The 27,958-nt window shown below is 42.8% G+C and overlaps 1 protein-coding gene across 1 annotated transcript in view; it reads left to right on the top strand.

Moving 5' to 3' along the window:
* The first annotated feature begins 2,225 nt into the window (after positions 1 to 2,225).
* spon1b (spondin 1b) overlaps positions 2,226 to 27,958 on the top strand; it is a 103,829-nt gene continuing 78,096 nt past the window's right edge. Inside the window, exons 1-3 of the mRNA XM_024379986.2 lie at positions 2,226 to 2,845; positions 15,667 to 15,773; positions 25,694 to 25,827. Coding sequence (XP_024235754.1) covers positions 2,617 to 2,845; positions 15,667 to 15,773; positions 25,694 to 25,827 — 470 coding nt within the window. The 5' untranslated portion in view covers positions 2,226 to 2,616. The remainder of the gene's footprint in view (positions 2,846 to 15,666; positions 15,774 to 25,693; positions 25,828 to 27,958) is intronic.

Genomic DNA, 27,958 nt, shown 5'->3' with positions numbered 1-27,958 from the left:
GATTTCTCGCTGATATGAATCAAATCAAACTTTATCAAAATCTGGGATTCAACAAAATAAGGTCCTTATGCTTCCAATACCATATGGCAAGCGATGCATGTTAATGAGCAGCTTGAGCGTCAGGGATCTTAACAAAACTCACCACTACAGATACGCATTCGTCCAATGACCTAGCAAATATATGAAGGTGGCTTTAGCCGAGATAGGTTATCAATCTCCCAACCTCATAACTAGCTACCAAGAAGCTAACCTTTGATCATGACTCTCAGTTCCATTACATGATCATGACTCTCAGTTCCATTACATGATCATGACACTCAGTTCCATTACATGATCATGACACTCAGTTCCATTACATGATCATGACACTCAGTTCCTTTACATGATCATGACACTCAGTTCCATTACATGATCATGACACTCAGTTCCATTACATGATCATGACACTCAGTTCCATTACATGATCATGACACTCAGTTCCATTACATGATCATGACACTCAGTTCCATTACATGATCATGACACTCAGTTCCATTACATGATCATGACACTCAGTTCCATTACATGATCATGACACTCAGTTCCATTACATGATCATGACACTCAGTTCCATTACATGATCATGACACTCCATTACATGTCATCCATTCCATTACATGATCATGACACTCAGTTCCATTACATGATCATGACACTCAGTTCCATTACATGATCATGACACTCAGTTCCATTACATGATCATGACACTCAGTTCCATTACATGATCATGACACTCAGTTCCATTACATGATCATGACACTCAGTTCCATTACATGATCATGACACTCAGTTCCATTACATGATCATGACTCTCAGTTCCATTACATGATCATGACTCTCAGTTCCATTACATGATCATGACTCTCAGTTCCATTACATGATCATTACACTCAGTTCCATTACATGATCATTACACTCAGTTCCATTACATGATCATGACTCTCAGTTCCATTATGCTACATAATGGAACTGAGAGTCATGATCAAGGGCTAGCTTGTTGGCAGCTAGTTATGAGGTTGGGAGATCAAATCGTATGAATCACATGCACTGAATAAAACAGGTGTAGACCTTACTGACGAGCCCCTAACCAACAATGCAGTGAACAAAATGTTTAAATACAAATAAGAATAATAAATAAAAGTAACAAGTAATTAAAGAGCAGCAGTAAAATAACAATAGCGAGACTATATACAGGGGGGTACCGGTACAGCGTCAATGTGCGGGGGCACCGGTTAGTTGAGGTAATATGTACAAATGTACAGAGTTATTAAAGTGACTATGCATAGATGATAACAACAGAGAGAGGCAGAGTAGCAGCGGTGTAAAGAAGGGGGGGGCAATGCAAATAGTCTGGGTAGCCATTTGATTGGATGTTCAGGAGTCTTATGGCTTGGGGGTAGAAGCTGTTTAGATTGGGAACCTATCTGGGCTAAAGACACCTTCATAAAATTGGTAGGTGGTTAGTAATATTACAGAGAAAAAACAACTACGAAAATTACATTAAAATATATATATATATTTTTTAAACAGGACAAATCTAAGGGGACAAGTGCCCCTGTGCCCCCAATGGGCATGAAGACTGACAGGACTGACCCTCATTATCTGATATATTTTGCACACATAATAATTTACAATACTTTTCCACAAACCTTTTTCAATGCCATCCAATGTATATTAAATAATAAAAATCAATAAACATATATTTTTTTAAAGTGGCGACAGGGAGTAGGCATGCCGCTGCCTTGACACAGAAAAATATTATTGCTTCCAATTGGCAGCTGTAGTGTCACAGGTCAGGAGAAGGACGAGTGGGCTGTGAGAGGAAAACGCCATGTGAGAACCACGGTTGCGGGAGTCCGGTGAATGCAGCCGGTGGGCAAAAAAGCTATCGCACGGCACTCCACCACTCTGGAGGGACGCCGGTCACTCATTGTTAATCGGGAAGAAAACGTCACGCAAATAATTGTGCACTATATAAACGGTAAAATTGTAAAATCGTCAAAAGTAAATCATTGAGCACACACCAAACATTTGCCTTGCCATTATCATCAATACAAGAAAAGGCGCATGATTGTTATGAGCGCCCTGCTATATTCTAATTGACTTGTGAGATCCACCGCTGTGTAAACATTGGCCGACAGTTTTCCTGCGTCTCACCAAGAATGTCAAATGCACCTCTCGGTCACAGGGGTGATTAGGAATGTCTGGGTTTTGTTTATACTCTGCTGCCTTCATCGCTACAATCTAGTTATTCCCTAGTTGTCGGGGACAGCTGTGCTGCTGCGCTTCGCTATTTCCCGGACCCTGAGAATTACTCCGTTAACTCAACACTCAAGCTACCTATCACCGCTTTCCTCTCAGATCAGTGTAACTGTATGCTGAAGCAGTGCCATCGAACTTCGAAACCCGCTCTGTCTGGGATGGATTCACCGCGGTTTCTCTCACCATTTATTACCAAGTGTCAGGGCTAATAGTTTGCAGGAATTCCGTAGTTGGGGACTGTGGGGAGATAATACATCCTCTATTTTGTTTCCTTTGTAGAGGTGGAATAAAGAACTTCCCACCACACCATCAATAATGGGAATATATTTGAATTTGCTGCTTTTGCAGTATTTTGTCTCCAATTGTGTGTGCAATGCTCTCACGTTCGTCGAGGAACCAACAGATAAGCAAGCGAAGTCGGATGGATATTGCGGCAGGATTTTACGGGCACAGACACAGGGTACACGGAGAGATGGCTACAATGAGTTTCGGCTAAGAGTCGAGGGGGACCCAGAAAATTACCAACCTGCAAGCACATACAGAGGTATACAACAATAAGAGCACATTTTACGTATCGTTGCTTGCTTGGCTTTGCATATATCCACCAAATTGGAGTGACTTTGAAAAGGACAACTCTCAGAAAGTATAACCTACTTCAGTTGTCTAACACACTAATAAGATAAGTTTATAGATTCCGTGCGCAAGTCACTTCCATTGCGTAATTGTGACAAATGTAGCTAACGAGAGCTACTAATCACACCTCAATATGACACCTGAAGACAAGTGCAATACTTGTATGAAAACAATTAAATCTGCACTGAACAAACATATTAGTGAAAGTAACACATATTATGCGTTTGGCACTCTCAGGAAAGATGTCAATATGCCATGCACTCTTGGAAAAAAAGGTGCTATCTGGGGCCTAAAAGGGTTATTTGGCTGTCCCCAGAGAATACCCCTTTGAAGAACCTTTTTAGGTTCCAGGTAGAACCTTTTGGGGTTAGAATCATTTCCACAGAGGGTTCTACATGGAAACCAGAAGGGTTCTACCTGGAACCAAAAAGGGTGCTCCTATGGGGACAGCGAAGAACCATTTTGGAACCCTTTTTCTGAGAGAGAGAGAGAGGGGGGGATTTATGCTGGTAAAGTCATACGTCACAACACGTTCTAAACCGCTTTGGTGACAAACATTGATTTCCTTGTTTCCATTCGTCCACATGGCTGTGCTTTGCTTACACCGAAAATATCGTGAAGATTGCCCATTTATTTTATTTTTGTAAGGACCCAAAAAACAGAGGCAGTGGAATTACCTATTCAAGTAAGTAAATACATGTTTAAATGTTTTTTTTAAACTGTCTTATTAGCTAGCTAGCTATGTGGCTACAGTTCGCCACTTTGAAGGCAAACTCAACTGAGCTGCTAGCCAAATGGCCAACATTGCACACCGTTTAGCTAAGTGAATTAAATGGCACCAGCTAGCTAATTTTCTATTAGCTAGATATCTTGGTGTAATCATTCTAAATTAAAAACAGTCTCCAAATACATTTGTAGATAACAGCCATGGAAAAGGGTGAAATTGCAGCTCTAGCTGTCAGTAAAGGGAGATTGTAGGCTACTAGATTGGGCAGGTAATTTTGTGGGAGGACATTATGAAAATATTCTCCAGTTCCAGACCCAAGAGGGAAAAACCATAAGGCCAGAGATAATAGCAACATAATATTCAGTGCTGTCTAATTGTATTATAATGAAGTCTGTTTCTTTGACGTTTTCTGTCCTCAGATATCGAAAACTGAAAGCCTGTTTGCAGATTAAAAGAGGTCCCAATGAATGTCACATAAGACTAAGGGTATATCCTATATGCCATGGGTCATATGTGTAGGCCTGCCTATGTTGCCAAATACACAATACAGTTAAACATCACACACAATGTATAAACCTATTACAATCTGAGCAGGCCAACCTTGCTGGAAGTCTGCTGGGTGTGCAGGGTTCTGTTTTAGCCCAGCAATAACACACTTCATTGAACTTATCAAATATAATGAGTTGATAATCAAGTGTGCTATTGTTGGGCTGGAATAGAAGTCTGCTCACCCAGTAGATCAGGGATCACTGGAGAAAGTTTGGTCACTGCTAGTATGGAGTTGTTTTTGTTCCCCTGAAATGATGCTTTAGTAATAATAGCGTACAATTATCGATTGTTGTTTCGACTAAGATGTCTAATCTTTACATACAGGTAATCTTATTTGTACATTTTGAAGTGACAAAGTGTTGATTCTTTGAAGTGAAGTTTTTAAACTTATTTGAATTATTAAACTATTTTTCAAAATGAACTAGATTCAATGTTGATTAATCATATCACAATCCTGCAATAAAGAGGAGAAGGGGTTCCGTGTCTATGTTTCTGTGTTTCTGTGTATTCTCAAATTAACATTGCATTTTTGTGTAGTTGTAAGATCCCAAGTCAGTTTTATTTGATTTTCACTCTCTCTCAGTATATCAGCTATGTGAATACATTTAGCAGCTTATCATATGGCATGCATTGCCAATGGAGTCACAGGCCTACAGTAGGATGGCATTACTGGCCTTATGGGCATCTGAAGCAGAGCGTAGCTCAACTCAGACATTGTTTAAATGTTGAGCTATATGTTCTCAATTTAAAATGATACCAGTAGACAATGTATGAGGGAAACCATATACCAGATTTTGTACATGCCTTTTGAGTGCTGACATAAAATGTTTAGTGCAAATCCACTCCTTGTAATTTAGGTACAGTATAAAAATAGGTAGACCACAATTAGGCTACAGGAGATGAGCATTACAGGTAACAATTAGGCTACAGGAGTTGGGGCAATACAGATAACATTTTAAGAGGTTCATTAGAATGTTCTTCATTTTAGCAACGTTGCTTGCAAAATGACTGCAGTTGTCCCCATAGATAAACAGTACATGGTTGCCGTAAAATATTGACATGGCCAGCATTGTAGACCATTTCTGCAGCTTTTGCTCACCTTGAAATAACAGAAATGCTGTGAAAACCAGCGTGTTGCAAACGTTGTCATATGTTTTGTCACCAGTGCATGTTTTGATGATATTTTTAGTCCTCACACACTGTTGCTCCCATGGCACTAATCTGGTGAACTTCTTTGTAGCTCCGCCCAAGTAAGGCATTTGATTGGTTTGATGTGTCGTGAGGTGTCAAATTCCACTCCTATTTAGTTGATTTCTGCCATGGAACTTTCCCAGGCTTCCCGTTAGCCTGTTCTGCAACGAGGCTTGGTATGCCATACCCCACCTCTAGACCAAACATTTTAAGTAGTCAAAAAAGTGGTTGAAAACGTACTCAATTGTTATACTTGAGTAAATGTAAAAATACCTTAATAGAAAATGACTCAAGTAAAAGTGAAAGTCACCCAGTAAAATACTACAAGTGAAAGTCTAAAAGTATTTGGTTTTAAATATACTTAAATATACTTAAAAGTAAGTGGAATTGCAATTGTCTTCTTTTTTTTTTTACATTTACAGATAGTCAGGGCATACTCCAAAACTCAGTCATAATGTATTGTAACGGTTTTCTTCCTGGGAAGGAGAGGAGGACCAAAATGCAGCGTGGTTATTGTTAAGCATCTTTAATAAAGATGAAAAAGTAAACACTATACAAATACAAAATAAGAAAACGTGGCAAAACCGAAACAGTCCTAACTGGTGCAGAGAACACAGAGACAGGAAACAACCACCCACAAAATACTCAAAGAATATGGCTGCCTAAACATGGTTCCCAATCAGAGACAACGATAAACACCTGCCTCTCATTGAGATCCACTCTAGGCAACCATAGACTTACCTAGACAACTACACTGAACACAACCCCATAAATCTAATAAACCCCTAGACAAGTCAAAACACAAAAAAAAAAAAAATCACCCATGTCACACCCTGGCCTAACCAAAATAATAAAGAAAACACAGATAACTAAGACCAGGGCGTGACATGTATAAACAAAGAATTTGTGTTTAGTGAGTCCTCCGGATCAGATGCAGTAGGAATGACCAGGGATGTTCTCTTGAGAAGTCTGTCAATTGGACCACTTTCTTGTCAAAATGTAAGGAGTGCTTTTGGGTGTCAGGGAAAATGTGTGGAGTAAAATTATTTAATCTAGGAATATAGTGAAGTGAAAGTAAACGTTGGCAAAAAATATAGTAAAGTACAGAAACACCAAAAACTACTTAAGTAGTAGACTACTTTAAAGTATTTTGACTGAAGTACTTTACACCACTGGTAAAAAATAATAAAACAGACTAAATAATTCCAATCCCGATTAAAATACAACAGCTGTTTAGCGTACAGAGAGGGTGGTTTTAGGACCATGCGGAGCATCCCTCAGAGAGCAGCTGCCCACCTGCGTGCCTTTTGTCTCATTTTAGAAAGCAGAGTGCAGACAGTGCCAGTTTGCTTTGATGGTCAGAGAATCAGGCATTGAGTGGATTGCTTTGAACTTGATGTAGGCATTTGAACTCGGCCTTGATTTCCTTGTTGTAATCTGATAACCAGGGGTTAATTGAATTGGGAAGTGGGGGAGCCTGCTTTTTTGGTGACCATTCTAAACCAAAAGCTGTTTTATTGCTATTAAAATATAGGTTGTGATAGCTGTATGCCTAATTTAAATGTTCATTCATTCGCCCAGTAGGCTAGCGCAATTTTCGTTTCATGTATTGGTATGAAAATAAACACAACTGAACAACTTGCTATTTATTTTTTTATTTCACCTTTATTTAACCAGGTAGGCCAGTTGAGAACAAGTTCTCATTTACAACTGCAAATGTAGAAGATTAGGGAGGCAAGGCAATAAATATGCCATAGAGGTGAAATAATTTCAATTTAGCATTATCACTGGAGTGATACATGTGCAGATGATGTGCAAGTAGATACTGGGGTGCAAAAAGATAAATAACAATATGGGGATGAGGTTGTTGAGTGTGCTATTTACAGATTGGCTGTGTACAGGTACAGTGATCGGTAAGCTGCAGCTTACAGCTGATGCTTAAAGTTAGAGAGGGAGATATAAGTCTCCAGCTTCAGTGATTTTTGCAATTCGTTCCAGTCATTGGCAGCAGAGAACTGGAAGGAAAGGCGGTCAAAGGGGTGCTGGCTTTGGGGATGACCAGTGAAATATACCTGCTGGAGCGTGTGATACGGGTAGGTGTTGCTATGGTGACCAGTGAGCTGAGATAAGGCGGGGCTTTACCTAGCAAAGACTTATAGATGACCTGGAGCCAGTGGGTTTGGCGATGAATATGTAGCGAGGGCCAGCCAACGAGATCATACAGGTCGCAGTGGTGGGTAGTATATGGAGCTTTGGTGACAAAACGGATGGCACTGTGATAGACTAATTCCAATTCGAGTAGAGTATTGGAGGATATTTTGTAAATGACAAAGTCAAGAGACGTCAAGGATCGGTAGGATAGTCAGTTTTACGAGGGTATGTTTGGCAGCATGAGTGAATGAGGCTTTGTTGCGAAATTCTAGATTTAATTAATGAAGCCGATTCTAGATTTAATTTTGGATTGGAGATGCTTAATGTGAGTCTGGAAGGAGAGTCTACAGTCTAAACAGACACCGAGGTATTTGTAGTTGTCCACATATTCTAAGTCAGAACTGTCTAGAGTATTGATGCTAGTCGGGCAGGCTGGTGCAGGCAGCAATCAGTTGAAGAGCATGCATTTAGTTTTACTAGCATTTAAAAGCAGATGGGGGCCACAGAAGGAGTGTTGTATGGCATTGAAGCTCGTTTGGATGTTTGTTAACACAGTGTCCAAAGAAGGGCCAGATGTATACAGAATGGTGTCGTCTGCGTGGAGGTGGGTCAGAGAATCACCAGCAGCAAGAGCGACATCATTGATGTATACAGAGAAAAGAGTTGTCCAGAGAATTGAACTCTGTGGCACCCCCATAGAGACTTCCAGAGGTCTGGACAACAGGCCCTCCGATTTGACACACTGAACTCTATCTGGGAAGTAGTTGGTGAAACAGGTGAGGCAGTCATTTGAGAAACCAAGGCTATCGAGTCTGCCGATAAGAATACGGTGATTGACAGAGTCAAAAGCCTTGGCCAGGTCGATGAAGACGGCTGCACAGTACTGTCTTTTATTGATGGTGGTTATGATATCGTTTAGGACCTTGAGCGTGGCTGAGGTGCACCCATGACCAGCTTGGGAAACCAGATTGCGTAGTGGAGAAGTTACGGTGGGATTCGAAATGGTCGGTGATCTGTTTGTTAACTTGGCTTTCAAAGATTTTTAGAAAGGCAGGGCAGGAGGGATATAGGTCTATAACAGTTTGAGTCTAGAGTGTCTCCACCTTTGTAGAGGGGGATGACTGCGGCAGGGCAAGTTGCTGCAGGGTGTGCAGAGCTGTTGGCCAGGGTAGGGGTAGCCAGGTGGAAAGCATGGCCAGCTGTAGAAAGATACTTTATTTATTGGTGGTGACAGTGTTTCCTAGCCTCAGTGCAGTGGGCAGCTGGGAGGCAGCTGGGCAGCTCAGTGCAGTGGGCAGCTGTTCAATGACTTTACAGTGTCCAAAAACTTTTTGGAATCCCGGGGGCTATTCGATGCTAATGCAGAACGCCACAGGATGTTTTTGTGCTGGTCAGGGGCAGTTTGGACTGCAGAGAACCAAGGGCTATATCTGTTCTTAGTTTTACATTTTTTGAATGGGGCATGCTTATTTAAGTTGGTGAGGAAAGCACTTTTAAAGAGCAACCAGGCATCCTCTACTGACGGGATGAGGTCAATATCCTTCCAGGGGACCTGGGCCAGGTAGATTAAAAAGGCCGGTTGAAGACAGCAGAGGTGTATTTAGAGGGAAAGTTGGTCAGGATCATATCTAAGAGGGTGCCCATGGCTACGGATTTAGGGTTGTACCTGGTATAATTTGTGTGAGATTGAGGGCATCTATCTTAGATTGTAGGACAGCTGGGGTGTTAATAAGCATATCCCAGTTTAGGTCACCTAACAGTACGAACTCTGAAGATAGATGGCTGGCAATCAATTCACATATGGAGCCCAGGGCACAGCTGGGGGCTGAGGGGGGTGTATAACAAGTGGCAACGTTGAGAGACTTGTTTCTGGAATTATGGATTTTTAAAAGTAGATGCCCAAATTGTTTGGGCACAGACCTGGATAGTGTAACAGAACTCTGCAGGCTATCTCTGCAGTAGATTGCAACTCCGCCCCCTTTGGCAGTTCTATCTTGTTAGAAAATGTTGTAGTTGGGGATGGAAATTTCCGAATTTTTGGTGGCCTTCCTAAGCCAGGATTCAGACACGGCTAGGACATCAGGGTTGGGGGAGTGTGCTAAACCAGTGAATAAAACAAGCTAAGGGAGGAGGGTTCTGATGTATACATGCATGAAACCAAGGCTTTTACAGTTACAGAAGTCATCAAAAGAGAGCGCCTGGGGAATAGGAGTGGTGCTGGGGGCTGCAGGGCCTGGGTTAACCTCTACATCACCAGAGGAACAGAGGAGGAGTAGGATAAGGGTACGGCTAAAGGCTATAAGAACTGGTCGTCTAGTGCGTATGGAACAGAGAGTAAAAGGAGCAGTTTTCTGGGCGTGGTAGAATCGATTCAAGGCATAATGTACAGACAAGGGTATGGTAGGATGTGAGTAGAGTGGAGGTAAACCTAGGCAATGAGTGACGATGAGAGGTTTTGTTTTTAGAGGCACCAGTTAAGCCAGGTGAGTTAACCACGTGTGTGTGTGTGTGTGGGGGGGGGACAAAAGGCCTATCTAAGGCATGTAGGGCAGGGCTGGGGTTTCTACAGTGAAATAAGACAATAGTAACTAATAACTAACCAAACCAGCAATAGACAAGTCATATTTACATTAGGGAGAGGCATGTGTAGTCGAGTGATATTGGGGTCCAATGAGCAGCAATAGGTGAGTCAGGGAGCCGTTCAGTAGTTGCTACTACGCTAGGCGAGCTGGAGACACGCCGATTCAGACAGCTAGCAGATGGGCCTTAGGCAACTTTGCAATGGAAGAGCCTGTTGAAACCTCCTCAGAAGATTACGTCGGCAGACCAGTCGTGATGGATCGGTATGGCTCCGTGTCGGCAATAAAGGGGCCAGGCCAATTGGAAAAAGAGGTATTGTAGCCCAAGAATTAGCTGGTAGACCTCTTCGGATAGCCCGGAGATGGGCGCAGCTCAAGGCTAACTGGTGCTCTCTTCGTGACAGAGGTGTTAGCCAGCAGTAGCCACTCGACTGCAGCTAGCTAGGTGCGATGATCCAGTGTAATGGACCAGGACTTGCGGCAGGAATCCGGTGATGAGGTAGAGAAAAAGCAGTCTGATATGCTCTGGGTTAATATCGCACTGTGCAGACTGGCAGGTATTGACCGAGCTGAAGCTGGCTGGAGTCCGAGTTAATGGTGAAGACCGCTAGCAGTGGCTAACTGACTACTAGCTAGTTAGCTGGCTAGCTCCTGATGGGGTTCCGATTCTAAAGTATAAAAATAGCATATCCGTACCACATTGGGTGAGGCTGGTTGCAGGAAAGTATATTCAGTTCGTGGATGGAAAGTGAGAATTAAATATATCAGAAAAAAATGAGGAAAATGACTGTCTACAAGATATGACAAGTGTCACAACTCCGACCGAAGGTGGCTCCCCTTCCTGTTCAGGTGGTGCTCGGCGGTCGTCGTCACCAGCCTACTAGCTGCCACTGATCCTTTCTCCCCTTTCTGTTTATTGGTTTCACCTGTTTGTGTTTTAGGCTGATTAGTCAGGCTTTATTTACCGGTAGGCCCGCCTGCTCTGTGTGTGGGATTGGTTTTGTGGTACTTCTGTGGGTTACCTGTTTCCCATTTTTGTGGGGTTTGCTGGACAGTTTTAGTCCCTGTGTTTGGGGCATTTGTTTTGTTGTGCGCCCTGTGTTTTCGTGGGGTTGCTTATGTTCGCCATTTTGTGCATTAAAGTAGCACTACCCTGAACTCTCTACTTCCTGCGCCTGACTTCTCACCCACTACACCAAGAACGTTACAACAAGGCAAAGACACGTCCGACTGCTATGCCATCTTGGAAAACCTTTAGAGCATTTACCCAAAAAACATGTCCTGTTTTTGGCTTCAAAGACAATAACAGTTTTAGGTTATAATAAACGTGCATTGTAATGCAGTGACAGAATGATAGGCCTACTTGTATGCCAGCAGCATTCCACCCTGCAACCCACTGCCAGTTTGCTTCTGAAGCTAAGTGGTGTTAGCCTTGGTTAGTTTCTGGATGGGAGACCAGCTGCTGTTGGAGGTCCAGTAAGAGGCACCATTCCCTCTGGTTTAAAAATTATACCTATGCCGTAGGGTGGTGTCTTTTAGATGGGACGTTAAACAGGTGTCCTGACTCTCTATGGTCCCAGGGCACTTATCGTAAGAGCAGGGGTGTTAACCCTGGTGTCCTGGCTAAATTCCGAATCTCCCCTGTAACTATTCCCCAGTTCGTTGTTGTAAATGAGGATGTGTTCGCAGTCAATTTACCTGGTAAAATAAGGGAGATAATGCAAATCATTAATCATTACTTTGTTGGGTTAACTTTTTTTTAATGTATTGCTGTAGGCCTACGTCATCATTATTCTCTGCCTGAATCCCTAATCCCTACATGTAGCCTACCGGCCTATGATATAATGCATTTCCACCTTGATTGTCCATCTTCCTCAATTAAAATGAGAAATTCTTACTGATCAATTTGGCTGGCAAAACGTCATTAAATAGGCTATTGCTAAATTATTTAGCTATACTGTAGACGTAGGGCTGTGCAACTACTAATATCAGACAGAGGCAAACTGGACAGGGGAAAAAATGGTTCTCTATGTTACAATGAATATTCTCGGAGCCGGTTTGGTGATACTAATTGTTTCAATATTCTCTGGTCCTCTTCGTTTGTTGATGCAATGTTTCAATGGTATCAGAGCCACTTTGTTGATACAATGCTTCAGTATTTGCAGAATGTTTCCCTTCCCTGGCGAATAATTGCAGACAGGCAAATGCAACAATGTGCAGGAAGTGCAGGAGACAATTTTGGTGGGAAGCGCATGATACAATGATACTGTCATAGTAAACTGTTTGCACCGTTCCACAAGGGTGGCTTCATATAGCCTATAGAAGGGAATCGGCAACCTTTTTTTCTACAATTCTACAATTGATCCTACCATTTCTAAAGATCTGCATGCCAGTTATGATTTTCATATACGCATAACTGTGCCCAACCAATGTCAAACTGCACACAACCAAAATAATTCTATAGCTGGCTGCTAGACAGGTGCTGTCTATTCAGCACCATGCCACGGAGCTCCACTATGCTTACCTGTACTGAGGCGCTGTCCATGTGGCAGTGCTGAATCACGGGCGGGGCCTTAGCTCCCTTTAAAAAGGTATGTGTATGTTTACCTTTTGTATTTTGTGTTTTCGCCGTTCTTTAGTCGAGTTTGTTTGTCTTCTTGCGTACCTGTCGAGGCCTACGTAAATCCTTTGATGTGTGCATTTTATTTCAATGCATGTGTAGGATTTATCTGGAATAGTTTGCATTCACGATCAGCTGTTTTATGCTCTGGAAACTTTCACATTGATGTCGGCATTTGAAGTCGGCCTTGTTGTGACTTGATAGATGCATGTATGCACTGTTCTACAAGTAAATTAGTCCATTTATGATATGGTTGAGTAGTGGTTGACATTGTACACACGGTCCACAGACCTTTAAACCTAATATTGTGGTGATAATTAATGGCAGGGGTCATTTTTTGTATTTTTAAAAAGAGAAAATTGCCCACCCCACTTTGCTTAAAACAATGTTTATTAAAAACGTTTTTTTTTTCACATTTTACAAACATAATAGATGAATATAAATACAAATCTGTTTTAACACCCATACCCTAGGTTTAGCTGAACTGACACGCCTAGGGGGATGCAAGGTTATAACCTTCAGGTGTTCATTGGTCTGTGATAAGTGGCTCATTATCACATTATAATTCACTGTTGTGTGATTGTAAGCAGCATTTTTTCCCTTGGAAAAATAAACCAGGTGTGCTTTTGACTGAGCTATGCTGGTCAGTAGTGTGCAATTAGTAAATACAATTATATTATTACATTCTTCATAACTGTCTCAAAGTTTCCGATACAGGTGTCTGAATATCATATAACTGCTCCCAGTGACCCTACATTAATAATACTAATTATGTTCACTTAAAAATGAATTACATTATTATCGAACGAATGTGTAAATACATCTAACAATGTTTATCTTTTATAATGTACCCGATACAGCCCAAGGAGGATGCATTGTGTGTTGTCAGTTTTCAGGGAAACCATAAGCTAATATTGTTAGTAAAGCTGACTTTTCAAAGATCTTTTACCACCGCAACACACGTTACATTTGACCCTGTTGAAATCACTGACTGGAAAACAGTTAAACAGCAGGCAACTAATGAGCTGCTAGCAGCGCATACCTTTATCCCACATTCTGTAGTAGGCTCCTCCAGCTGAGTTTGTTGCTCTCTCAACAGTGCCTGGGATGGGGCGACAATACATTATCTTTCATCTTTGATAGGATCTTCATTTGATCACTTGTTTGTTGCTGAGTATTTTCTGTAGTAGGCTCCTCCAGCTGAGTTTGTTGCTCTCTCAACAGTGCCTGGGATGGGGCGACATTACATTATCTTTCATCTTTGATAGGATCTTCATTTGATCACTCGTTTGTTGCTCTCTCAACAGTGCCTGGGATGGGGCGACATTACATTATCTTTCATCTTTGATAGGATCTTCATTTGATCACTCGTTTGTTGCTCTCTCAACAGTGCCTGGGATGGGGCGACATTACATTATCTTTCATCTTTGATAGGATCTTCATTTGATCACTCGTTTGTTGCTCTCTCAACAGTGCCTGGGATGGGGCGACATTACATTATCTTTCATCTTTGATAGGATCTTCGTTTGATGACTCGTTTGTTGCTGAGTATTTTCTTGCACCACAGGAAATTCAGATGAGCTTCACGATTTACATAAATTCTCAGAATCGCCTAGAATGTGTAACGGCGTTGGTCTGTTGCAGGAGAGTCAGACCGAAATGCAGCGTGGTGGTTACTCATGTCTTTTAATGAAGAATAGCGATACATGAAAATACTATATATAAACAAAACAACAAACGGAACGCCAAAACCTATTACAGCCTATCTGGTGAAACTACACAGAGACAGGAACAATCACCCACAAAATACACAGTGAAACCCCGGCTACCTAAATATGGTTCCCAATCAGAGACAACGAGAATCACCTGACTCTGATTGAGAACCGCCTCAGGCAGCCAAACCTATGCTAGACACACCCCTAATCAGCCACAATCCCAATGCCTACAAAAAACCCAATACGACGACACAATAAACCCATGTCACACCCTGGCCTGAACAAATAATTAAAGAAAACACAAAATACTAAGACCAAGGCGTGACAGAATGTCATTGTATGCTGTAGCATTAAGATTTAAGTGGCTAGCCTGAACCATGAAAAACATCCCCAGACCATTATGCCGCCTCCACCAAACTTTACAGGTGGCACTATGCATTGGGGCAGGTAGCGTTCTTCTGGCATTTATCTGTCGGACTGCCAAATGGTCCGTGGGACAGCCAGATTGCCAGAATGCGTTTCCACTGCTCCAGAGTCCAATGGCGGTGAGCTTTACACCACTCCATTCTACACTTGGCATTGCACATGGTGATCTTAGGCTTGTGTGCGTGAGGCTGCTCTGCCATGGAAACCCATTTCATGATGCTCCCGAAGAACAGTCATTGTGCTGACGTTGCTTCCAGAGGCAGTTTGGAACTTGGTAGTTGGTGTTGCAACCGAAGACAGACGATTTTTACACGCTTCAGCACTAGGCGGTGCCGTTCTGTGAGCTTGTGTGGCCTACCACTTACAGTTGACCGGGGCAGCTCTAGCATGGCAGACATTTAACGGACTGACTTGTTAGAAAGGTGGCATCCTATGACGAAGCCATGTTGAAAGTCACTGAGCTCTTCAGTAAGGGCATTCTACTACCAATATTTGTCTATGGAGATTGCATGGCTGTCAGCAACGGGCGTGGCTCAAATAGCCGAATCTACTAATTTGAAGGCGTGTCCACATACTTTTGTATTCATAGTGTATATTAACAGTATTGTACTTTTCATGTAGCCTAATTTTGGCCAGGTAATAGCCTAACTACAGATCAAGCAACATTAACATTCAAATCCTGTTGAGCAGGATTATTTTGCCCGCGACAATACTGGTCAAATTAAGATCTAACATCTGTATATTCCCTAAACTCCCCTCCTGTCCTGTTTCCAGTGACTCTGCACGCCTCCAGTCCCTCCTATTTCAGAGGCTTTACCCTTATCGCTCTGAAGGAGGGGAAGGAAGGAACCACAGATGACCACTACGCTGGCAAATTCCAGGTAATGTACTATGCATGTATATTGTGGCCATATTTCAGTAATTGTCTTCAAAATCACTTTCCTCAAGACTAAATGCGTATTCCCTAACGTCTCCATAAGAGCAGCTAAAAGCAAGTAAATAGTTGTCTCCTTTGCTCAGCTCATGATAATAATACACAACCTACTGTGTGAGAGTGCTCTACAGCAGTGAGAACACACTTCCTTACCTGGCAATTACCTGACAACATAAAAAGGAATAAACACTCCCACAACCTGCCTGCTCAGCCTCAGCCCACACTTCGCGCTCTGCATCCTTCGGTTCCCAGAGTGTGTAACCCTTTTTTAGTCTCAAGATTCTAATCCTGTTTTCATTTGGCCTCTTCAAATTACCATTGTGTCACCCATAATAGATAATCAAACACATTCAATATGCATTATGGTTCTGTTGTTAAGAACATGGTTATATTACAATGTCATTACTACTGTAGGTCTTTGTATTGTAAAGAGGGACTGATTGTCATCACTTAATTGGACAAATAATTGACAAATGATTCAATGAGATCAGAATGATACAGCTAAATTAAGAGAAAGAGATGGAGATATCGGGAATGTGGGTCAGGGTGCCTTGTAAGGATCCAACAGCGAGTGGGTATTCTGCCTTTACCATCAGTCCTATTAGCCAATGTACAATCATTGGATAACAATATAGATGAACTATGATCACATACAGTTGAAGTCGGAAGTTTACATACACTTAGGTTGGAGTCATTAAGACTCGTTTTTCAACCACTCCACAAATTTCTTGTTAACAAACTATAGTTTTGGCAAGTCGGTTAGGACATCTACTTTGTGCATGACACAGTAATTTTTCCAACAATTGTTTACAGACAGATTATTTCACTTACAGTATAATTCACCGTATCACAATTCCAATGGGTCAGAAGTTTACATACACTAAGTTGACTGTGCCTTTAAACAGCCTGGAAAATTCCATAAAATGATGTCATGGCTTTAGAAGCTTCTGATAGGCTAATTGATAGACTAATTTGAGTCAATTGGAGGTGTACCTGTGGATGTATTTCAAGGCCTACCTTCAAACTCAGTGCCTCTTTGCTTGACATCATGGGAAAATCAAAAGAAATAAGCCAAGACCTCAGAAAACAAATTGTAGACCTCCTCAGGTCTGGTTCATTCTTGGGAGCAATTTCCAAAAGCCTGAACGTACCACATTCATCTGTACAAACAATAGTACGCAAGTATAAACACCATGGGACCACGCAGCCGTCATACCGCTCAGGAAGGAGGCGCATTCTGTCTCCTAGAGATTAACGTACTTTGGTGCAAAAAAGTGCAAATCAATTCCAGAACAACAGCAAAGGATCTTGTGAAGATGCTGGAGGAAAGAGGTACAAAAGTAACTATATCTTTTGTACCTGTAAAACGAGTCCTATATCGACATAACCTGAAAGGCCGCTCAGCAAGGAAGAAGCCACTGCTCCAAAAAACCCATAACAAAGCCTGACTACGGTTTGCAACTGCACACGGGGACAAAGATTGTACTTTTTTGAGAAATGTCCTCTGGTCTGATGAAACAAAAATAGAACTGTTTGGCCATAATGACCATCGTTATGTTTGGAGGAAAAAGGGGAGGCTTGCAAGCCGAAGAACTCAATCAAAACCGTGAAGCACAGGGATGGCAGCGTCATGTTGTGGGGGTGGCAGCATCATGTTGTGGGGGTGGCAGCATCATGTTGTGGGGGTGCTTTGCTGCAGGAGGGCCCGGTGCACTTCACAAAATAGATGGCATCATGAGGATGAAAATTAAGGTATTTGAGTGGTCATTATAAGCCCTGACCTCAATCCTATAGAAAATTAGTGAACAGAACTGAAAAAGCATGTGCGTGCAAGGACTCAGTTACACGAGCTCTTTCAGGAGGAATGGGCCAAAATTCACCCAACTTATTGTGGGAAGCTTGTGGAAGGGTACCCTTTAAACAATTTAAAGACAATGCTACCAAATACTAATTGAATGTATGTAAACTTCTGACCCACTGGGAATGTGATGAAAGAAATAAAAGCTGAAATAAATAATTCTCTCTACTATTATTCTGACATATCACATTCTTAAAATAAAGTGGTGATCCTAACTGACCTAAGACAGGGAATTTTTACTAGGATTAAGTGTTTGAAATTGTGAAAAACTGAGTATTTGGCTAAGGTGTATGTAAACTTCCGACTTCAACTGTATATTCTTCGTAGCTGTCTATTTACCACCACACACCGATGCTGGTACTAAGACCACACTCAATGAGCTGCATACGGCCATAAGCAAACAGGAAGACGCTCATCCAGAGGTGGAGCTCCTAGTGGCCGGGGAATTTAATGCAGGGAAACTTAAATCCATTTGACGTCATTTCTACCAGCATGTTAAATGTGCACCCAGAGGGAGAAAAAACTCTAGACCACTTTTACTCCATACACAGAGACGTGAACAAAGCTCTCCCTCACCCTCCATTTGGCAAATCAGACAACAATTCTATCATCCTGATTCCTGCTTACAAGCAAAACCTGAGGCAGAAAGCACCAGTGACTTGTTCAGTAAAGAAGTGGTCAGATGACGTATATGCTAAGCTACAGGACGGTTTTGCTAACGCAGACTGGAATATGTTCCGGGATTCTTCCGATGGCATTGAGGAATACACCACATCAGTCATTGGCTTTATCAATAAGTGCATTAATGATGTCCCCCCCCCCCAGTGACTGTATGTACACACCCCAACCAGAAGCCATGGATTACAGGCAACATTCGCACTGAGCTAAAGGGCAGAGCTGCCACTTTCAAGGAGTGGGACTCTAACCCGGAAGCTTATAAGAAATCCCACTCTGTCCTCCGACGAAACCATCAAACAGACAAATGTCAATACAACTCTAAGATTGAATCATACGACACCGGCTTCGACGCTCGTCGGATGTGGCAGGGCTGGCAAACTATTACACACTACAAAGGCAAGAACAGCCGCGAGCTGCCCAGGGACATGAGCCTACCAGACAAGCTAAAATACTTCTATGCTCATTTCAGGCAAGCAACACTGAAGCATGCATGAGAGCATCACACTGTGTGATCATGCTCTCCGTAGCCTATGTGAGTAAGACCTTTAAACAGGTCAACATTCACAAGGCCGCAGGGCCAGACGGATTACCAGGATGTGTTCTCCGAGCATGTGCTGACCAACTGGTAAGTGTCTTCGCTGACATTTTCAACCTGTCACTGACTGAGTCAGTAATACCAACATGTTTCAATCAGACCACCATAGTCCCTGTGCCCAAGAAGGTAACCTGCCTAAATGACTATTGACCCGTAGCACTCACGTCTGTAGCTATGAAGTACTTTGAAATTATGGTCATGGCTCACATCAACACCATTATCACACTGCCCTCAAGAGCTTCCTGGTTGCATCACTGCCTGGTATGGCAACTGCTCGTCCTTCAACCGCAAGGCACTACAGAGGGTAGTGTACATCACTAGGACCAAGCTTCCTGCCATCTAGGACCGTTATACCAGGTGGTGTCAGAGGAAGGCCCTAAAAATTGTCAAAGACTCCAGCCACCCTAGTCATAGACTATTCTCTCTGCTACCACACAGCAAGCGGTACCGGAGCACCACATCTAGGTCCAAAAGGCTTCTTAACAGCTTCTAACCCCAATCCATAAGACTCCTGAACAGCGAATCAAATGGCTTATCTATTTTTTACATAACACTTATTTTTCTTAAAATTGTATTGTTGGTTAAGGGCTTGTAAGTAAGCATTTCACTGTAAGGTCTACACCTGTTGTATTCGGCGCATGTGACAAATACAATTTGATTTGTTTTGATTTGACTAAGCCCAAACCATATGGGATGTCGTATCGCTGCAGAATGCTGTGGTATCCGTGCTGGTTTAGTGTGCCTTCATTTCTAAATAAATCATGGACAGTGTCACCAGCAAACCACCCCACACCATCACACCTCCTCCTCCATGCTTTACGGTGGGAAATACACATGCGGAGATCATCTGTTCCCCCACACCGCGTCTCACAAAGACATGGTGGTTAGAACCAAAAATCTCCAATTTGGACTCCAGACCAAAGGACAGATTTCCACTGGTCTAATGTCCATTGCTCGTGTTTCTTGGCCGAAGCAAGTCTCTTCTTCCTATTGGTGTCCTTTAGTAGTGGTTTCTTTGCAGCAATTTGACCATGAAGGCCTGATTCATGCAGTCTCCACTGAACAGTTGATGCTGTGATGTGTCTGACACTTGAACTCTGTGAAACCTTTATTTGGGCTGTAATTTCTGAGGCTAGTAACTCTAATTAACATATCCTCTGCAGCAGAGGTAACTCTGGGTCTTCCATTTCTGTGACGGTCCTCATGAGAGCCAGTTTCATTATAGTGCTTGATGCTTGAAGAAACTTTCAAAGTTCTTAACATTTTCTGTATTGAATGACCTTCATGTCTGAAAGTAATGATGGACATTTCTTTTTGCTTATTTGAGCTGTTCTTGCCATAATATGGACTTGGTCTTTTCCCAAATAGGGCTATCTTCTGTATACCCCCCACCACATCTGTATACCCCCCACCACCACCACCTCTGTATACCCCCCACCACCACCACCACCTTGTCACAACAAGAAGGAAAGAAATTCCACAAATTAACTTTTAAGAAGGCACACCTGTTAATTGAAATGCATTCCAGGTGACTACCTCATGAAGCTGGTTGAGAGAATGCCAAGAGTGTGCAAAGCTGTCATCAAGGTAAACGGTGGCTATTTGAAGAATCTCAAATTGAAAGTATATTTTGATTTGTTTAACACTTTTTTTAAAATTACTACATGATTCCATATGTGTTATTTCATAGTTTTGATGTCTTCACTATTATTCTACAATGTAGAAAATAGTAAAAATAAAGAAAAACCCTTGAGTGAGTAGATGTTCTAAAACTTTTGACCTGTGGTGTATGTGCTGATAAAGTTTGCATAATACTTTTCCAAATGAATTGAAAGGATGATGGAAATTTGAAGAAAAGATTTACTATAAAAATGAAGCATGGTAAATGCACAATATCCCCCAGCAAATAATCCTTGTTGTTGGCTCCTTTCCTGGAATGTGCCTGGCGTCCATTTCTAAACATGTACAACCTCCAGGAGTCATACTGCTTTTATGTTTAGAACACATTGTCTTTCTCTTCACACGTTACCATGAGACCCCCATTTGTGCCTTAGGCCTCAGAGAAACCCCCGCAGATTTTCTAACTCTCCTCATTCTTATTTATTTAGGCCAGAGACATGCTATTACCCAGGGAAGCAAACTAAGTTTATTTGGAGAGACAAGATGAGCCCAGATTAGATAGGATCTTGTGTTTACAGAGATCAAAAACATCACTTTGTTTCTGGGTTGCCATGGATAGACAGACAAGCTGACTCAGTTAGATGTCTTCTCGTTAGGTCAATGGCTGCAAGTACATTAAACACAGCAGGGCAAATACAAATGAGTGGTGGATGATCTACAGAGGCCGACTCCTTAGAGAAGGGCTATTACATCACAGCAGGATATGACATGGTGAGGGGGGGTAGTCAACAGGTCAGGGGAAATACAGTGCCTTGCGAAAGTATTCGGCCCCCTTGAACTTTGCGACCTTTTGCCACATTTCAGGCTTCAAACATAAAGATATAAAACTGTATTTTTTTGTGAAGAATCAACAATAAGTGGGACACAATCATGAAGTGGAACGACATTTATTGGATATTTCAAACTTTTTTAACAAATCAAAACCTGACAAATTGGGCGTGCAAAATTATTCAGCCCCCTTAAGTTAATACTTTGTAGCGCCACCTTTTGCTGCGATTACAACAGCTGTAAGTCGCTTGGGGTATGTCTCTATCAGTTTTGCACATCGAGAGACTGAATTTTTTTCCCATTCCTCCTTGCAAAACAGCTCGAGCTCAGTGAGGTTGGATGGAGAGCATTTGTGAACAGCAGTTTTCAGTTCTTTCCACAGATTCTCGATTGGATTCAGGTCTGGACTTTGACTTGGCCATTCTAACACCTGGATATGTTTATTTTTGAACCATTCCATTGTAGATTTTGCTTTATGTTTTGGATCATTGTCTTGTTGGAAGACAAATCTCAGTCCCAGTCTCAGGTCTTTTGCAGACTCCATCAGGTTTTCTTCCAGAATGGTCCTGTATTTGGCTCCATCCATCTTCCCATCAATTTTAACCATCTTCCCTGTCCCTGCTGAAGAAAAGCAGGCCCAAACCATGATGCTGCCACCACCATGTTTGACAGTGGGGATGGTGTGTTCAGGGTGATGAGCTGTGTTGCTTTTACGCCAAACATAACGTTTTGCATTGTTGCCAAAAAGTTCAATTTTGGTTTCATCTGACCAGAGCACCTTCTTCCACATGTTTGGTGTGTCTCCCAGGTGGCTTGTGGCAAACTTTAAACGACACTTTTATGGATATCTTTAAGAAATGGCTTTCTTCTTGCCACTCTTCCATAAAGGCCAGATTTGTGCAATATACGACTGATTGTTGTCCTATGGACAGAGTCTCCCACCTCAGCTGTAGATCTCTGCAGTTCATCCAGAGTGATCATGGGCCTCTTGGCTGCATCTCTGATCAGTCTTCTCCTTGTATGAGCTGAAAGTTTAGAGGGACGGCCAGGTCTTGGTAGATTTGCAGTGGTCTGATACTCCTTCCATTTCAATATTATCGCTTGCACAGTGCTCCTTGGGAAGTTTAAAGCTTGGGAAATCTTTTTGTATCCAAATCCGGCTTTAAACTTCTTCACAACAGTATCTCGGACCTGCCTGGTGTATTCCTTGTTCTTCATGATGCTCTCTGCGCTTTTAACGGACCTCTGAGACTATCACAGTGCAGGTGCATTTATACGGAGACTTGATTACACACAGGTGGATTGTATTTATCATCATTAGTCATTTAGGTCAACATTGGATCATTCAGAGATTCTCACTAAACTTCTGGAGAGAGTTTGCTGCACTGAAAGTAAAGGGGCTGAATAATTTTGAAGAATAATTTTGCACGCCCAATTTTTCAGTTTTTGATTTGTTAAAAAAGTTTGAAATATCCAATAAATGTCGTTCCACTTCATGATTGTGTCCCACTTGTTGTTGATTCTTCACAAAAAAATACAGTTTTATATCTTTATGTTTGAAGCCTGAAATGTGGTAAAAGGTCGCAAAGTTCAAGGGGGCCGAATACTTTCGCAAGGCACTGTATATGGAAACTTTGACCAAGTTTCAGTGACGTCATGACAGTGGCTTCTGCTTTAAGTCTGTTCTTGCTGTGTTGATTCTGATGTATTGAAAGACAATTTGCACCACTCATATTCTCACATTTAAGAAGCAGAACTCATCTTCACACCTTTTAAAAGGCAATACATCTGGCCTGGTTTCTTTACAGCGCCGTAATGTTAGTTCTTCACTCATTTTACGGCAGCTGCTCTTAAGAGTGTCTTTTCTATCCAAGTGATAGACATGTCTCCTGTGTAAAAGCTTTTCTCACTAACCCAGCCGGCGCTAAAAGCTTTCAGGGATTGGAACAGGAGGAGTGTCTTCCATGACTTCCTCTGGGATCTCAGCCCCTGTATACTGTATGTAAAGAGCACCGTTCATCATTGGCATTTTTGTTTTGGGCCAGAGATTGCCCGCGACAGTTATTCAGTAGCATCCTTGAGCTAGCTCTCCAGGCTGAAGCTCGCTGCAGCATTACAGACTAAAGGAAATGCCCAGGAAGGCTTGGACCTTTACTATAAATACTGTCAAGCCAAGAATGACCAAGTGATGTATGAAGAAGAAACATGGCAGTTGCTGTTACAGATATCTTGATAAATAAGACTACCCAAACCCAAAAGGGTTCTACCTGGAACCAAAAGGGTTCTACCTGGAACCAAAAAGGGTTCTCCAATGGGGACAGCCGAGTGCAGATAATTTCACTGTTTGAAAAATATATAATAAGATTTAATATCAGAGATTTATATGGGTTTCTGTTGTAATAGAATTATTTGATTGGTAGGAGGCTCAAGGCAAATGTTAGTGCTCTTGAGTCCAGAGATTTCCATTGAGATGGGAAGAAACCTGTTACTTTTAAATCACATGTTGATGTGACATTTGCATCGTGTCAGAAAGTTACATCCGCCCCGAGTCTCTTGCCAAACTATCATCTATTCCATGTCTTGATTTTCCAAGGGGGCTTCAAACTTCTACTCAGCCCAAAATAAATACTGTCCATCTGTGTCTCCTTGAAAATACACATTTACTTTAGCAGGCACTGCAAAGCATCTGTGTTTGCTGTGTCACCAGGGAGAGAATGACTATGAAAACAGAAGTATTCAGCTGCTCCTCCAGACCCAGACCCTGCCTCCCTAGGCAGCCCCAGAGGAGCTCTGAGGAGAGCTGGGCCACTGAGCCAAGCCAAGCCAGGAGCCACAATTAAAACAAACGCTCCACTTTCCCAGCTCCTCCGTCCTCCTGACGGCTCTGCTGCTTGGCTGCAGTTCAACCCCGATCTGACAGCCACTTAGATTCCGTTTTGAGAGGAAACTACAGCGCTGGCCTCCCAGGAGGGGATAGTGGGTTTACAGGACAATGGATCCCCCTCCCTCCCTCCCTCCCTCCCTCCCTCCCTCCCTCCCTCCCTCCCTCCCTCCCTCCCTCCCTCCCTCCCTCCCTCCCACAGGGGATAAAATAGATATGCGCTGGGTGTACTGTAAGAAATGCACAGTTTCCGAAGTAACTAAACTCCAAGTTCAGCCTCCTATCAATTGGTTGTTTTCCTGTGCACTGTCAGTTGTTTGCAGCTGTCTGTGACTGACAGGATATCAATGGTGAAGAGGCAAAAAAAAGACATTATTTCAGTATGAGTATAATGAGGCCTAAGATATAGTATGGAGGAACCCTGGTTGAGCAGGGAGCATATGAGTCAGAGAGAGAAAAAGAGAGAAAGCTAGAGACGGAGGCAAGTTACAGTGAGGGAAGACATGGCTCACCAGGGTTCCTTAGACAATCATCAGCATCAATGAAGACTCTTTTATTTTTCTAAAAGGCCTCTATAGAAATGTATTCCTCTTACTTTCTGTCACGTGTGAAGCATCTGGCTGTTAGGTCAATGTTATGGTGGAGTCATAGCAGCTGGCGAACAGGGGGCCAGAGGTCATCTCTGTGTGAGGCTGCTGCTCGTCATGCCAGGTTTTCATTCCTCTCTCACAGCCATGACATAGAGGGGGACTGGGCTGGACACGCCATGGACTCACAACACTGTTATTACACTGTCTCATTGCACAACGTGGAGTATTATTTTATTACTGTCCCACTTTACTGCGCCAAGGATAGGTGAAGGAACGTTATGCACTGTACAGTCAGCTCTCAATCAACCAGTCACATGTGCAAAGAGATGAGGTGAAACAGAACTACAATGTCAGCGTTGGCATCTGAAAAGGATGCCATTTGAAAACATCCAGCCACGCTTGACGTTGAAATACACTATTGATCCTGGTATTGGGAAGTACTAGTGGAGTGTGTCGCAGCAAAGAGGTGATTACAAAACACATATTACAGCCTGTCTCAGACTCTAAACCATCGGTTTATTACAGGAGCCCTGAATTATAGCACCCATTAAATGCAACCAAACATGCATAGCAGAACATATTGCTCAACAATGAAAATTAATCATAAGTCTCAGGCCAGAGTTGTGATAATTAAAAGCACCACGGTTGAAAGTGAAAAAGGATTTTTAACTATAAAAATAACAAAAAGTTAATTGACTCAATTACTTTCTTTCAGCTAATATGTGTTTGTTTTACAAAAAACGTAATTGTTTTTGCCAAAAGTGAAGTTGGTGAGAAATTGTGTAGTTGTGACTGACTGGTTTTCTGTGTCTCCTAGATCATAGATGAGGAAGACACCCAGTTCATGACCAACTGTCCCCCGGCTGTGACGGAGAGCACCCCCCGCAGGAGGACCAGGATACAAGTGTTCTGGACAGCACCCTCTTCTGGTAGCGGCTGTGTCATCCTCAAGTGGGTAACTTTAATACTGCTGCTACTACCACTACTATAGCTACGGAAATATGTTTTGGGTTGGGGGGGGGGTGCTGAGGAGTATGTTTGTTTGTCCACTCACACAGGAGTAATAAAGCCCTACTTCACACAGGAGTATTAAAGCTCTACTTCACAAATCAAATCAAATTTTATTTGTCACATACACATGGTTAGCAGATGTTAATGAGAGTGTAGCGAAATGCTTGTGCTTCTAGTTCCGACAATGCAGTAATAACCAACAAGTAATCTAACTAACTACTGTCTTATACACGGTGTAAGGGGATAAAGAATATGTACATAAGGATATATGAATGAGTGATGGTACAGAGCAGCATAGGCAAGATACAGTAGCTGATATCGAGTACAGTATATACATATGAGATGAGTATGTAAACCAAGTGGCATAGTTAAAGTGGCTAGTGATACATGTATTACATAAGGATGCAGTCGATGATATAGTGTACAGTATATACGTATGCATATGAGATGAATAATGTAGGGTATGTAAACATTATATAAGGTAGCATTGTTTAAAGTGGCTAGTGATATATTTACATCATTTCCCATCAGTTCCCATTATTAAAGTGGCCGGAGTTGAGTCAGTGTCAGTGTCAGTGTGTTGGCAGCAGCCACTCAATGTTAGTGGTGGCTGTTTAACAGTCTGATGGCCTTGAGATAGAAGCTGTTTTTCAGTCTCTCGGTCCCAGCTTTGATGCACCTGTACTGACCTCGCCTTCTGGATGATAGCGGGGTGAACAGGCAGTGGCTCGGGTGGTTGATGTCCTTGATGATCTTTATGGCCTTCCTGTAACATCGGGTGGTGTAGGTGTCCTGGAGGGCAGGTAGTTTGCCCCGGTGATGCGTTGTGCAGACCTCACTACCCTCTGGAGAGCCTTACGGTTGAGGGCGGAGCAGTTGCCGTACCAGGCGGTGATACAGCCCGCCAGGATGCTCTCGATTGTGCATCTGTAGAAGTTTGTGAGTGCTTTTGGTGACAAGCCGAATTTCTTCAGCCTCCTGAGGTTGAAGAGGCGCTGCTGCGCCTTCTTCACGATGCTGTCTGTGTGAGTGGACCAATTCAGTTTGTCTGTGATGTGTATGCCGAGGAACTTGAAACTTGCTACCCTCTCCACTACTGTTCCATCGATGTGGATAGGGAGGTGTTCCCTCTGCTGTTTCCTGAAGTCCACAATCATCTCCTTAGTTTTGTTGACGTTGAGTGTGAGGTTATTTTCCTGACACCACACTCCGAGGGCCCTCACCTCCTCCCTGTAGGCCGTCTCGTCGTTGTTGGTAATCAAGCCTACCACTGTTGTGTCGTCCGCAAACTTGATGATTGAGTTGGAGGCGTGCGTGGCCACGCAGTCGTGGGTGAACAGGGAGTACAGGAGAGGGCTCAGAACGCACCCTTGTGGGGCCCCAGTGTTGAGGATCAGCGGGGAGGAGATGTTGTTGCCTACCCTCACCACCTGGGGGCGGCCCGTCAGGAAGTCCAGTACCCAGTTGCACAGGGCGGGGTCGAGACCCAGGGTCTCGAGCTTGATGACGAGCTTGGAGGGTACTATGGTGTTGAATGCCGAGCTGTAGTCGATGAACAGCATTCTCACATAGGTATTCCTCTTGTCCAGATGGGTTAGGGCAGTGTGCAGTGTGGTTGAGATTGCATCATCTGTGGACCTATTTGGGCGGTAAGCAAATTGGAGTGGGTCTAGGGTGTCAGGTAGGGTGGAGGTGATATGGTCCTTGACTAGTCTCTCAAAGCACTTCATGATGACGGATGTGAGTGCTACGGGCGGTAGTCGTTTAGCTCAGTTACCTTAGCTTTCTTGGGAACAGGAACAATGGTGGCCCTCTTGAAGCATGTGGGAACAGCAGACTGGTATAGGGATTGATTGAATATGTCCGTAAACACACCGGCCAGCTGGTCTGCGCATGCTCTGAGGGCGCGGCTGGGGATGCCGTCTGGGCCTGCAGCCTTGCGAGGGTTAACACGTTTAAATGTCTTACTCACTTCGGCTGCAGTGAAGGAGAGACCGCATGTTTTCGTTGCAGGCCGTGTCAGTGGCACTGTATTGTCCTCAAAGCGGGCAAAAAGTTATTTAGTCTGCCT

The sequence above is a fragment of the Oncorhynchus tshawytscha genome, linkage group LG19, assembly GCF_018296145.1.
Source record: "Oncorhynchus tshawytscha isolate Ot180627B linkage group LG19, Otsh_v2.0, whole genome shotgun sequence".
In the NCBI taxonomy this organism is placed as follows: domain Eukaryota; kingdom Metazoa; phylum Chordata; class Actinopteri; order Salmoniformes; family Salmonidae; genus Oncorhynchus; species Oncorhynchus tshawytscha.
This window is presented reverse-complemented; position numbering and strand designations above follow the sequence as displayed.